This window comes from Amblyraja radiata, chromosome 22 (assembly GCF_010909765.2).
Source record: "Amblyraja radiata isolate CabotCenter1 chromosome 22, sAmbRad1.1.pri, whole genome shotgun sequence".
Lineage (NCBI taxonomy): Eukaryota > Metazoa > Chordata > Chondrichthyes > Rajiformes > Rajidae > Amblyraja > Amblyraja radiata.
Genome location: NC_045977.1, coordinates 23,895,605 through 23,909,830, shown reverse-complemented (window position 1 = coordinate 23,909,830; position 14,226 = coordinate 23,895,605). Strand labels below are relative to the sequence as shown.

Here is a 14,226-nt window from a genome sequence, read left to right as displayed (position 1 = left end):
GACACCTGGAACAGCGGATACAGTAGATGAGGTTGGAGGAGGTGCAAGTGAACCTCTGCCTCACCTGGAAAGACTGCTTGGGTTCTTGGATGGAGTCGAGGGAGGAGGTAAAGGGGCAGGTGTTGCATCTCCTGCAGTTGCAGGGGAAAGTACCCGGGGAGGGGGTGGTTTGGGTGGGAAGGGACGAGTTGACCAGGGAGTTTCGGTAGGAACGGTCCCTGCGGAAAGCAGAAAGGGGTGGAGATGGGAAGATGTGGCCAGTAGTGGGATCCTGTTGGAGGATGTTTAGAGGGATATGGGCCAAACGCAGACAAGGTGAGACTAGTGTAGATGGGGTATCTTGGTAGGCATGTGCAAGTTGGGCTGAAGGGCCTGTTTCCGTGCATATGACTATGATTCCTCCCAAACAGTGAAACCTACATCTTGGCCAACTCAACCCCAAACCACAGGGCTATTTTAAAAAATACCTTTTCTTGGAGCACTAACAGAATTAGCTATTCATTAAAAATCCACGGGCAATTTCTGGTGCTATCTGGTAAAAACACTGTACTGCCACTGTTCACCTTGGGTTTCAGGGAGTTATTTTTAAATTTGTGAGGCTTGAAAACAGTTTCGTGCTGGTTAGAGGATGGGACAGCCAGCCTCCCCAGTGGGTGACGGTGATGACTGGTGACGCAGGGTGCCTGACGGGTGACACAGGGTGCCCAGCAGATGGCACAGGGAGCCCGGCGGGTGACACAGGGAGCCCGGCGGATGAGCACCAGACAGGCATCGTACACAGCTCCCAGAGAGTGGCAACACAAGTAGATCGAGTGGTAAGGAAGGTGTATGGTATGACTGCTTTCATCGATCGGGGCATTGGCTATAAGTGTCAGGAAGTCATGATGCAGCATTATAAAATGTTAGTTAGGACACTTATGGAGTATTGTGTGCAGTTCTGACCGCCCCATTACAGGAAGGATGTGGAGGCTTTGGAGAGGAGGTTTACCAGGATGATAAACCTCAGTCAGCATTGAGGGGGAACACTCCAGGATACGGAGTCAGTGGTCACACAGATGCAGACAGTTGTTTGAGGTCAGTATCCCAGTCCCAGGACATCACTGCTGGTGTTCCCGGGGCAGTGCCCTGGCACATCCATCACAGCGGCTCCATCAGTGACCTTCCTCCAGCGAGGGTCAGAGTGAGGTGATCACGGGAGATCAGACCCACCTACAGCTCGTCGGTGAGTGAAGCGGCCCCTGCCTGCGGGCAGCAGACACCGGCCACAGTGAGGTCACCAGCGACACCACCACTGACATCACCGCTGACATCACTACTGACATCACCGCTGACATCACCGCTGACATCACCGCTGACATCACCACTGATGTCACCACTGAAATCACCAATGACATCACCAATGACATCACCAATGACACTACCACTGACATCAATTCTGACATCACCACTGACATCACCACTGCTAACATCATCGCTGCTGATGTCACCACTGACATCACCACCATTGACATCACAGCGGCTGGCATCACCGCTGATGACATCACCACCCCTGACATCACCGCTCCTGACATCACCGCTCCTGACATCACCGCTCCTGAGATCACCACCGCTGACATCACCGCTCCTGACATCACCGCTCCTGACATCACCGCTCCTGACATCACCACCGCTGACATCACCGCTCCTGACATCACCGCTCCTAACATCACCGCCCCTGACATCACCACCGCTGACATCACCGCTCCTGACATCACCGCTCCTGAGATCACCACTGGCATCACCACTGACATCACCGCTCAGTTACTGGGCTCCGGTGATACAGTCTGAACCTTCTAGGTCTTACCCTGGTCACCGTGACTGGGGTTCGATTCAAACCTCTGTCGCTGTCTGTGTGGAGTTTGCACGTCCCATGATCCCATGTGTGGAGTATGAGGTGAAATCAAAGGGATTGAAATGGCTCTGAGCTGGGTCCCCCGCTGCATCATCCCCTTCTCCCCACCCACCCCGCCAACCCTTTCCACATCACCCAGAGGGAGCACCACACTCAAAGCAGATGGAGAGTGTGGCAGACCATTGGAGTCAGGACAAGACCAGGGATCGAGGGGGAGGGGGGGGGGGAGAGCATGGTGGGGGCATTTGTATTGCTGCACAGGAGGGAAGGGGACAGGCTGCAGCGGTGGAGGGAGAGCCCACTGCAGGGAAGGCTGCGCTGCTCTGGGGGTAGTGATTGCCCTCTGGGGGTGGGGTGCACCACTGCGGGGTGGGGAAGGACCCTGCGGGGGAGGCCAAGCAGGGATGGGCTGCATCACTGCAGGGTGGGGCAGGTCCCTGCAGGGGAGGGCTGCATCACTGCGGGGGAGGCTGCACTGTTGCAGTATGTGGCCATCAGTTACATTCCTGCAGTCTCCACGTGGCTCAATGCTGCCATCCGGTGGGCACCCTGGGCATTGCTGCCTGATTGTAGACCTAAGATGCCATATGAGGGAGGGGCATCTCAAGGGGGCCTCCACCCTCAGATAGACCGGCCCTTCCCTCACCCACCCCCCAGACCAAGACACACCCCTAACCATCCTCCCCCCAAAATATGCTGTCGTGCTGGTAGGGAGAGTGTACTGTGGGTGGGGCGGGAGGGTCAGTAGTGAGGGAGGGGCAGCAGTGAGGGAGGGTCAGCAGTGAGGGAGGGGCAGCAGTGAGGGAGGGTCAGTAGTGAGGGAGGGGCGGTGGTGAGGGAGGGGCGGTGGTGAGGGAGGGGCGGTGGTGAGGGAGGGGCGGTGGTGAGGGAGGGGCGGTGGTGAGGGAGGGGCGGAGGTGAGGGAGGGGCAGCGGTGAGGGAGGGTGATGGTGAGGGAGGGTCGGCGGTGAGGGAGGGGCAGCAGTGAGGGAGGGGCAGCAGTGAGGGAGGGTCAGCAGTGAGGGAGGGGCAGTAGTGAGGGTGGGGCGGTGGTGAAGGAGGGGCGGAAGTGAGGGAGGGGCAGCAGTGTGGGAGGGGCGGTGGTGAGGGAGGGTCAGCAGTGAGGGAGGGTCAGCAGTGAGGGAGGGTCAGCAGTGAGGGAGGGGCGGCGGTGAAGGAGAGGCGGAAGTGAGGGAGGGGCAGCAGTGAGGGAGGGCCGGTGGTGAGGGAGGGGCGGTGGTGAGGGAGGGGCAGCAGTGAGGGAGGGGCGGTGGTGAGGGAGGGGCAGCAGTGAGGGAGGGGCAGCAGTGAGGGAGGGGCGGTGGTGAGGGAGGGGCAGCAGTGAGGGAGGGGCAGCAGTGAGGGAGGGGCGGTGGTGAGGGAGGGGCCATACTGAGGCAGACCCGCACCGTTTTTTTTTCAACCAAAAATAATTTAATCAATTAATAACAATAATATTTACTGTACAAAATAAATCAAAACAAAACCACCACCATAATACAAGACAAACAAAGATACAAAATAAACTACTATACAACAATATTATAATCCTTATTGAGGATGACTTCCACCCCATGCAGAACCCAACGGCCCCGGAATTCCCCCAGGGCACCCGCGAACAGCGCGGAGTCCCTCTCAAGTACCAGGTGGCAGAGCCCTCTTCCAACTGAAGCCGTGACTCCGTGGATGGCCAGCTTGGCCAGGCACAGGAGCAACACAACCAGGGCATCTTCGGCCCTACCCTCTCCCCTGTGCACAGGGTGTCCAAAGATGAGGATGGTGGATGTGAAGTTCAGCCAGAAGGCAAGGGGCAGCCCCTTTAGATGGTGGAACAGGGGCTGCAACCTCACACACTCCATATTCACGTGGAACACGGACTCTTCCAGTCGGCAAAAGTGGCAGGCAGCTGGCGAGTCTGTGAACCATGAGAAACAGATTGCAAGAGACTCCTCAGTGTAGTACCTTCCACCCCAGGTCCCCGATATAGAAGGGGAGAATCCCTGTGTAGAGGGACCCCCACTGGGGGGGCCCTCAGCCCCGCACTGTAGGTGGGCAATACTAAAGGAGCGTTGCACTGTGGAAGGTGAGGGGAAGGAGTGCCGCACTGTGGGAGAGGCACTGAGGAAGACCTTACACCCTCCCTATCTCTGTAACCCATTTCCAGATCCTACAACCCTATAATTCCCATCCCCCCTTCAGCTCCTCACCTACCCAATCTCTGTAACATCCTCTGGCCATTTCCACCCCAGTCATTTCTTTGTCTCCCCTCTCCCATGGGGAAAAGTTACAAAGGCTTGATAGTACGTACCACCAGTCTCAGGAAGAGCTTCTTCCCCATTGTTATCAGACTACTGAACGTTCCTCTCACATGCTGGATGGTAGTCCCGATCTTCCAACCTACCCCATTGTGGACCTTGCACTTTTTTAACCTGCATTTCCTCTTTAACAGTAACACTACAATGCTGTAACCCTATATTCTGTATTCTGGTATTTTTCTCCTTGCACTACCTGTTGTACTTGCGTATGGCTTGGTTATACTCATGTATCGTATGATTTGACTGGATAACACGCAAACTAAGTTCTTCACTGCACACGTGACAATAATAAACCAATAACCTCTCCATTTCCCTTTAACCCCTTCCAGCCTCTTCATCCCTCCTGTTCTTTTCACTGTACTTCAATGCACATTAATAATAATAATAATAATAATAATAATAATAATAATATTAAACTACTCCCTAACACCCCCTGCTTTGACTGGCCCATTTTGATGCCTAAATGCGTTCACCACTGCCGTCACAGACTTCAACAGTAAGTGTGCAGAAGACTGCGTGCCTCCCAACATGCCTTCCCATTGGTTTCTGAGCCATCAGCAAACTAGGAAACCTCACTCGCACCTCTCCCTCAGGTTATTGATGAAAATAGCAAATAACAAGGCCAGTGCCCAGGGACGGAGCAGCTCCCCCCCCTCTCAGAACACTCCGAAGGGCAGCCTCCCCCCAGTCCCCTCCGAGGCGCCTCTTCCCCACCCCCCTCTGAGGGTCAGTTCCTCCCATCCCTGAGCATCACTGGGTGTTCTGCCAGCTCACTACTGTCACACACGGTCACACACAGAACCAGACACACAGCAACGCCTTACCCTGACACACAGCTTCTTCATTGTGTAGACCCTGGACTTGTTCGCTCCCCGCTCCCTGTCGCCAACACTCTGGGGTGCCTCTCTCTCCCCGGCTCCTCTCTCTTCCGGTGCTCTCTCACCGGGGTCCTCTCTCCCCTGGGTCCTCTCTCCCCGGGGTCCTCTCTCCCTGGAGATCGTCCCTCCCCAGTCCACTCTTCCCCAGTCCCCTCTGCGGGAAAGGGTCAGGCAGGCAGTGATCGCCCACCTCCACTCCCCTTGCAAAACGCTCCTCGAGCCACTCTTCCTCGACAGGGGACGGTGCGACACCGGATCCTGCTACACTCACGCTCCGTTTGCCTGCCGCAGCTAATTACCCCCAACAACACTGGTAATGAGTGATGCTATCTCCACTGCCTGCGATCAGGTAACACGCTGACCACACCGCTCATCACTAATTCACAGCAACAACTGGCTTACCCACGACCAGCCAACCGGGACAACAACACTCCCCACACACACACACACACTCACAGACATGCACACACACACCCACCCACCCACACTCACACACATGCACACACGCAGACAAAGATCCAGAGATATCCGCAAACACAGGATCTCACACACAATCACACACACACACAACACCTCACACGCGCACGCATACAGACGCGCACATACAGACAGACACACAAACACACATATACACACACATACACATGGACACACATCCACACACAGCGAGATACAAATGCACACAAACATACGTAGTTCACATCCCCCCACACGCACACACGCACACACGCACACACACGCACACACACGCACATACGCACACGCACACACACGCACACACAGGTGCACACACACACACACACACACACACACACGCACACACGCACACACACGCACACACGCACACACACGCACACACACACACACGCACACACGCACACACACACACACACATACGCACACGCACACACACGCACACAGAGGTGCAGACACACACACGCACACACACGCACACACACACACACACACACACACACACACACACGCACACACACGCACACATACGCACACGCACACACACGCACACAGAGGTGCAGACACACACACACACACACACACACACACACACACACACACACACACACACACACACACACACACACACACACACACACACACACACACACACACACACACACACAGACAGTTACAGAAACGCAGACAGCCACTCACCTCGGCTGACCTGTCTTGGGCCCAAGTCAAACGTGATCTCCAATTTATGAAACCATGAACTTTACTGGACTACCTCCCACCTGTTCAAACATCTCTTATAATGGAATGTAGACACAAAATGCTGGAGTAAGTCAGCAGGACTGGCAGCATCTCTGGAGAGAAGGAATGGGTGATGTAGAAGGAATGGGTGACGTTTCGGGTCGAGACCCTTCTTCAGACTGATGTCAGGGGAGTGGACGGGACAGAGATAGAATGTAGTTGGAGACAATAAGACAGGTGGGAGAACTGGGAAGGGGGAGGGGATGGAGCAAGAGAGAAAAAAAGGGTTATTTGAAGTTAGAGAAGCCAATGTTCATACCGCTGGGGTGTAAGCTACCCATGCGAAATATGAGGTGCTGTTCCTCCAATTTGCGCTGAGCCTCACACTGACAATGGACGAGGCCCAGGACAGAAAGGTCAGATTGGGAATGGGAGGGGTAGTTAAAGTGCTGAGCAACGGGGAGATCAGGTAGGTTAATGCGGACTGAGCGGAGGTGTTCAGCAAAACGATCGCCGAGCCTGCGCTACAGTAGACACCTGGAACAGTGAATACAGTAGATGAGGTTGGAGGAGGTGCAAGTGAACCTCTGCCTCACCTGGAAAGACTGTTGGTGTCCATGGATAGAGTCGAGGGGGGGGGGTAAAGGGGCAGGTGTTGCATCTCCTGCGGTTGCAGGGGAAAGTACCTGGGGAAGGAGTGGTTTGGGTGGGAAGGGACGAGTTGACCAGGGAGTTGCGGAGGGAATGGTCTCTGCGGAAAGCAGAAAGGGGTGGAGATGGGAAGATGTGGTCAGAAGTGGGATCCCGTTGGAGGTGGCAAAAATGTTGGAGGATTATATGCTGTATGCGACGGCTGATGGGGTGGAAGGTGAAGACAAGGGGGACTCTGTCCTTGTTACAAATGGGGGAAGGGGGAGCAAGAGTGGAGCTGCGGGATATCGAGGAGACCCTAGTGAGAGCCTCGTCTATAATGGAAGAGGGGAACCGCCATTTCCTAAAGAATGAGGACATCTCCGATGCCCTGGTATGGAAAACCTCATCCTGTGCGCTGATGCGGCATAGACGGAGGAATTGGGAGTAGGGGATAGAGACTTTACAGGAAGCAGGGTGGGAAGAAATGTAGTCAAGATAGCTGTGGGAATCAGTGGGTTTATAGTAATGTCAGTCAATAGTCTGTCTCCTGTGATGGAGATGGTGAGATATAGAAATGGCAGGGAGATGTCGGAGATGGTCCAAGTGAATTTGAATGCAGAATGGAAATTGGTCGTGAAGTTGATGAAGTCAGTGAGTTCTACATGGGTGCAGGAGGTAGCACCGATGTAGTCTTATACTGGAACCATCCCTGATTGTAAATGTTTTTCAAATGTTAGAAACAATGCACCAACTCTCTCGCTCACTCCCTGCGTCTGGGATGGTCGGCTGGGACCCAGGACCTCTGCTTCGCTCCACTCAGCAGTGTGATCAGCACCACTGCACTGGTCACCAGCAAAGATCCGATAGCGAGCAAGATAGTCCACTCGACGAAAAAGACGTAGGACGGTCATGGGCAGATTCATGTGTAATTTTCGGCCGCATTTCCGTAACCGGCTTCCGTCTCCGCACCAAAGATCCCATAGCGGAGCAAAGATACTAGTGCGGAGACGGAAGCCGGTTATGGAGACATCCTCATAAAAATCAAAGATCTTTGGTAAAAATCTTCTCCTCATTTTCTCTCTGCCTCTCTGCCTCACAATAAAAAAGCAAAAAGATGCCTATGTCCCTTCCACAGCGTGTGGGAAGTCTGGCCCGGATCAGCACGGCTGGGACGCCAGGGTAAAGTTGCGGGGAGGTTTGCAATGTGTTTTTATGTAATGTTGTCCCTTGTCTGGGTCTTGAGTCCGAAATAAAGTTTATCATTATGTATACAAATCTGGAGAAATATATATGTGTGTGTTATATGATTATATACATCTATATCACATTCATATATGTGAATATGTGTGGTTTTTCCTACACAATCTAATCAGTTGTATGGTCGCTGAATAAAACACAGCACATGAGCCATTTAAAATTAAAAAAAAGAAAATTAACAGAATTATAATTTATTAACACAAACTGTTCCCCCGCAACTGCGAGAGGGATATACAAAGTCGGGTCGGGTTACTGAAATGGCCCACGTTCCGCTCCGTTGCGTACTACACGTCAGCCCGTAGGATTTAGCAGGAGTGGACTATCTTGTTCACTATAGGATCTTTGGTCACCAGCACGTTCCCCAGTTCCTTCCTGTTTACAGTGGCCACTGACATGTTGCCTCACTCCTCCCTTGCGCTTCGAGTGACTGGTGATGGTGCACATTAACTCCAGCCTCCCAGCCAGCCTTGGTCCACTGCAGTTTGCTCACCATCGCAAAATCTCCTTGTTTTCCATTATTAATGCCCACACTCACTCTCTCTGGGTCCGGTGCGCACATTGTTAACTATTTACTCTAATAGTCATACAGCACGGAAATGGGCCCCTCAGCCCAATTTATCATTACGACCAAGGTACCCCATTGAAGCTGATCCCATTTGCCTGCATTTGGCCCCTAGCCTTCAAAACCTCCTCTTTTCTGTTTTTACATTCTAGATAACATTGTCTTGTATCTAATCGTTCCTTGCTTATCCTTCAGTCATTCACCGCTGCTTTATGGGCCTGCCCCACGTTCACGAGGTAATTCACGAATTCTCCCGAGTTTTCCCCTTGATTCAAACTCGCAGAATGTTCGTAATGAGTCCGTAGGAGGTCGTAGGAGTTTGTAGATATATTGTAGCGGCTCGTTATGCTAGCTGTAGGTACTCGTGGCATCAGGTAAGTCGGGACGTTTTTTCCAGCCCAATTAAAAAATGTCCACGAGTAAAAGAATGGTCGGGATGAAAGAAATTGCAACTTTTTACTCGTATGGAGGGCATCGAAACAGTCGTGGGAACTCATAGACATACTCGTAGGAGTTTGTGAACGTAGTCGTGGAAGGTCGTAGGAGTTCGTAGATTACCGCAATCTTGATTTTTTTTTTAGGTCCTTTAAACTCGGCAGAGGTTTTGAATTAAGTCGTGAAAGTGGGACAGCCCCTTTACATGATGTCCAATCTTCTGATCTGCTGGCCAGCTCTGCACAATTATAATGGTCTTTCCTCAAGTTTAATGTCATCTTTAATTTTTTTTGTTCACAGATGACGTCATCTCCGAGGACATATCATTCTCATTAGAATGTATGTTCTCCAACGCACATGGACCGGGTAATAACCATATGATCTCTAATGCACAGGGACTGGGTAACCACTGTACGATCTCCCACACATACGCACCCATGTAACCACCATATGATCTCCACTCACATATGGACCAGGTGATGTGTATATGATTGCTCCCTCACACACGGACTGGGTAATCACCATATGATCTCCAACACACACGGACCGGCTAATAACTGTATGATCTCCTTCACAAATGCACCCATGTAACCACCATATGATCTCCCCTCACACATGGTCTGGGTGATCTGTGTACAATCTCCCCCTCACACATAAACCGGGTCATCACCGCGTGATCTACCCCCTCACACACGCACCGGGTAACAGCTGCATAAAACTTTAGTTGTCAACGAAGGTTAAAGGTGAGGAGTTGGTGAAGATGATGTCCCTCTGCACCCCAAATGATGGGCGGTGCAGCTGGGAGTGAAACGTCACGCACTGCGAAATCACCGACCCTGCTGCAGTGTGGCCCCAGCACTCATCGTTTGGTCAATAACGACGGCTTCATTGGGAAGCAGTTTACACGCACATCGAAGACACGACTCAATGTTCAATTAATTAATCACCCCAAATACAAGGGCAGAAAATCCCAAAGTCAGAAGTACAAAGATTGGCAGTCCATTGGGTGCACTAAAGACAGGGAGCTTTGCACTAGTACAGGGGTTACTAAGCTATTGTTTAATATATTGTTTATTATATATTACCTGCATGTACAGTATTGTGTTTTGCAGGCCTGTTGTGCAGTAAGAATTTAATGTTTCCGTTGTCGCTACATGTAACAATTAAACACTAGACACTCCTGACCCTGCAGTAAAGGGGGCTGCTAACATAGTCCAGCAGGGCAAGCAGCTCTCCTTGCCTTGGGAATGTCCGCGGAGTGATCCCTGCACATCCGAGAGGAACAGTGATTCACGGGACGCGCCAGCAGCAACTCAACTCTGTCACAACGCCCGCACATATACAGCACTCAAACCTCATAGAGAAAATCCCTGCAGCAACTCAGTGAATGAATAAAATTTGATATATTCAAAGCACGAAGCACAAAATGCAATCAGTCCCCAAACACCATAGCCACTCATTCAGCAATCCTGAGCCGAGCGTATTATTAAATTCTCCAGAGCGACTCCAGCAGGCTTGGACACTCACCGTTACACCAGAGCAAATGCCAACAGGCCCCTCATGGGCTGGCGCAGGGGGTGATCCCACTGCCAAACCGCCCATCGACCCTGGACTCCGTAACCTGGGGCTCCTCCTGTTCACAGACACACGGCCCTCCCTCCCCTCAACCCAGCCCACTGCCGATCACAAGCATCTTCATCTCCTCCTCAACGCCACGTTAATCTCCTCGCCGACAACTGGACAGTACAAAACACGTTAACCCAACAGTTCACAGCGTCAATCAGAAGAAGCATTTTACTCACAAACTTTCTTCTCAGGTTGACCTTCACCTTCTCCATCCTGCTCTCAGAAAGGTCCTGCGTGCTCTCCAGCCAGCTCAGGTGGTCATCCACAGAGACGCTCTTCCTCAGGTGCATGAATCGTGGTCTGGAGAAGGAGGAGGGCGGCTCGCCGATGCCAGTCCCACGACCGCAGGGGTCCGCTCCCTCCTGCGGGATGCTGTCACCGCCATCCTCCCTACTCTGCCAGGGTTCATCTGGGGATGACCAACAAACACAGCCATCAGCCCACGGGCTCGCGACAGGCCAGGAACGGTCCGGCAAGTAAGCGCCTGTTTCTGAAGAGCTATGCTTGCAGGTGACCCTTTAATAGGTGGTATTGTGGATAGTGAAAACGGTTATCAGAAATTACAGCTAGATCTTAATCAGCTGAGCAAATGGGCCGAGGAACGGCAAATGGAGTTTAATTCACATAAGTGTGAGGTGTTGTATTTTGGGAAGTCAAGCCAGGGCAGGACCTCCACAGAGAGTGGCAGGGCCCGGGAATGGGGATCAAGGTGTGCAGGTACATAGACCCTTGAATGTTGGCTCAATAGTGAATAGGGCAGTAAGGAGGTTTTTAGCATCTTGGCCTTCATCAGGGGTGGTTGGCAGAGTAGGTGACAAAAGGCAAGAGTTGAAAACGAGACAAAAGGGTGTCAGATCAGGAGGGAAGAGGAGTGAAATGTAAAGCTGGAGGGAGGGATGTGAGTGGAAGGGGACTGGGAAATGGAGGGGAAAGAGGAGAGATAAATGGGGAATCAGGGATAGGAGATGGGAAATGAGCAAATGGAGGAGGGAAAAGGAGCAGGGATAAGCCAGATAGTGCATGCCAGTGGGTCTAGTGGGAATTATTGGAAACATTTCTGAACTTTAGGATTAATGTACAGACGGAGAAGCAAGGATTGGTCAGCGATGGTCAGCAGGGATCTGTTGGTTGGAGATCCTGTCCGACGAATGTAAATTACTTTAAGAAAATATATTGACGAGGGCAGCTAGGTTGACGAAGTTGACATGGACTTTAGTAAAGTCTTTGCCATGGTCCCACAGGAGAGATTGGTACAAAAGGCGAGAGCCAATGCGATCCAAGGCAAGTTGGCGATTAGAGTCCAAAGTTGGTTTGGTGATAGAAACCGGGGGCTGGAGATAGAGGGTAGCTTTTGTGTTTGGAAGCTGTGACCACTGGTGAAGCACAATGATCAGTGCTGGGACCCTCGATGCAGGTATTGATATTGGCTTATTATCAAGTACTATCAAACCAAACACAAGTACAACACGTAGTGCAAAGAGAAAAGAACCAGTGTGCAGAATATAGTGTTACGTCTACAGAGAAAGTGCAGATAAAAAAAAGTTCAAGGGCAGCAATGAAGTAGGCTGGGAGATTGGGACTACACCCCAGCTATGTGAGGACTATTCAGTAGTCTGATAACATCGGGGATAAAGCTGTTCCTGAATGTTTTGATAGGTGCCTTCAAGCTTTTGTATCTTCTGCCCCGCGAGAGAGAGAAGAGGGAATGACCGCAGTGCGAGTGGTCCTTGATTATGTCGGCTGCTCTCCTGGGGCAGCAGGAGTGTGGATGGAGAGGGTGGGGAGTCTGGTTTGTGTGATAGACTGGGCTATATCCACAACTCTGCAATTTTGTACAATCTTGGGCAGAGCTATAATGCTTCCCGACAGTATGCTTTCTGTAGTGTATATGATTGCTGTACGTGGCTTCATCGCTCAGGGTAAAGAGTATAAGAGTTGGATCGATAAACTACAGCAGCCCAGGTCATTGGTGGGACCACAGTTGGCCTACTGCATACAGTTCCATGCTAAGTATGTTAAGCTTCCATCAGCAATTGAAAAGAACCAGCCAAAGGGGAAAGGAGTTGGGGTGACGTTAATGAAGGAAAGCAGCAGACCAGTGCCGAGTGGTGATACAGAGGCAGTTGACGGTGATGTGGAACCAACCGGGTGAACAGCATGGGACGGTTGACACGGACAGGAGTGGTCTTTAGACTCCGAAATGTGACCTGTCGATGGGGCGGAGCCTCAATGGGGGAATACTCGGACAATGGATGGTTGGGCATGTGGTGACTGAGTGAGTGACCACGTCTCGACGGCCGATCAACTCACCGAGGTGCAGGTCGGGAGCGCGGTCCTGGGTTCTGGCAGGATGGGGCCTCTCATGGGCTCCAGCGAGGAGGGGGTGCCCGCCCTTGTCAGGGTGGGGGCTCTCCGGGTCTCCAGTGGGCAGGGGCTTCACCCTCGCGGGGAGAGGGTTCCCGCATTGGTCGGCGAGGGGCTGCCCCTGGGTCCGGGTGGGGGCGGTTGGCGACTGCGGGATGCTGGGCAGTGCCCCTGACTGTACCAGCCCAGCGCGCTGGGGTCTCCGCTCCAGCGACCTGAGGGAAAGGGGGAAGAGGGGGACACTCAGCCAATCACCCAGCAGATCCAGGAAACCACACTCACCACCCACAGCCCACCACCCACAACCCATTCACAAACCCACCCATCCTCCACAGACCCCACCACCCACAGACCCCATCACCCACAGACCCCACCACCCACAGACCCCACCACCCACAGACCCCATCACCCACAGCCCATTCACAAACACACCCATCCTCCACAGACCCCATCACCCACAGACCCCATCACCCACAGACCCCACCACCCACAGACCCCACCACCCACAGACCCCATCACCCACAGACCCCATCACCCACAGCCCATTCACAAACACACCCATCCTCCACAGACCCCACCAACCACAGACTCCATCACCCACAGACCCTATCACCGACAGACCCCATCACCCACAGACCCCATCACCCACAGACCCCATCACCCACAGACCCCACCACCCACAGACCCCATCATTCACAAACCCACCCATCCCCCACAGACCCTATCAGCCTGTCAGACCCTATCCAACCCCCAGCAGACCCACCCACCAACCACAGACCTCATCCCCCACAGACCCCACCACCCACAGACCCCATCATTCACAAACCCACCCATCCCCCACAGACCCCATCACCCACAGACCCCATCACCGACAGACCCCATCACCCACAGACCCCATCCCCCACAGACCACAACCACCACCCACAGCCCACCCATCACCCACAGACCCCACCCATCCCACAAGATTGTGCCCACTACCCACAGACCCCACCCACAGACCCCGCCCGCGCTACCCATAGCAACCCACCCACCACCTACAGAGCCTGACCAGCT

The 14,226-nt window shown here is 52.9% G+C and overlaps 1 protein-coding gene across 2 annotated transcripts in view; it reads right to left on the bottom strand.

Annotated features, from left to right (window-relative positions):
• The window catches only part of LOC116985759 (ankyrin repeat and fibronectin type-III domain-containing protein 1-like), a 156,106-nt gene that overhangs the window by 138,498 nt on the left and 3,382 nt on the right, over positions 1 to 14,226 (bottom strand). For both annotated transcript variants that reach the window (XM_033040725.1, XM_033040726.1), the window contains exons 2-3: positions 13,120 to 13,388; positions 10,986 to 11,218 (exon numbers count right to left, since the gene is read on the bottom strand). In XM_033040725.1, the coding sequence (XP_032896616.1) occupies positions 10,986 to 11,218; positions 13,120 to 13,388 (502 nt within the window). The remainder of the gene's footprint in view (positions 1 to 10,985; positions 11,219 to 13,119; positions 13,389 to 14,226) is intronic.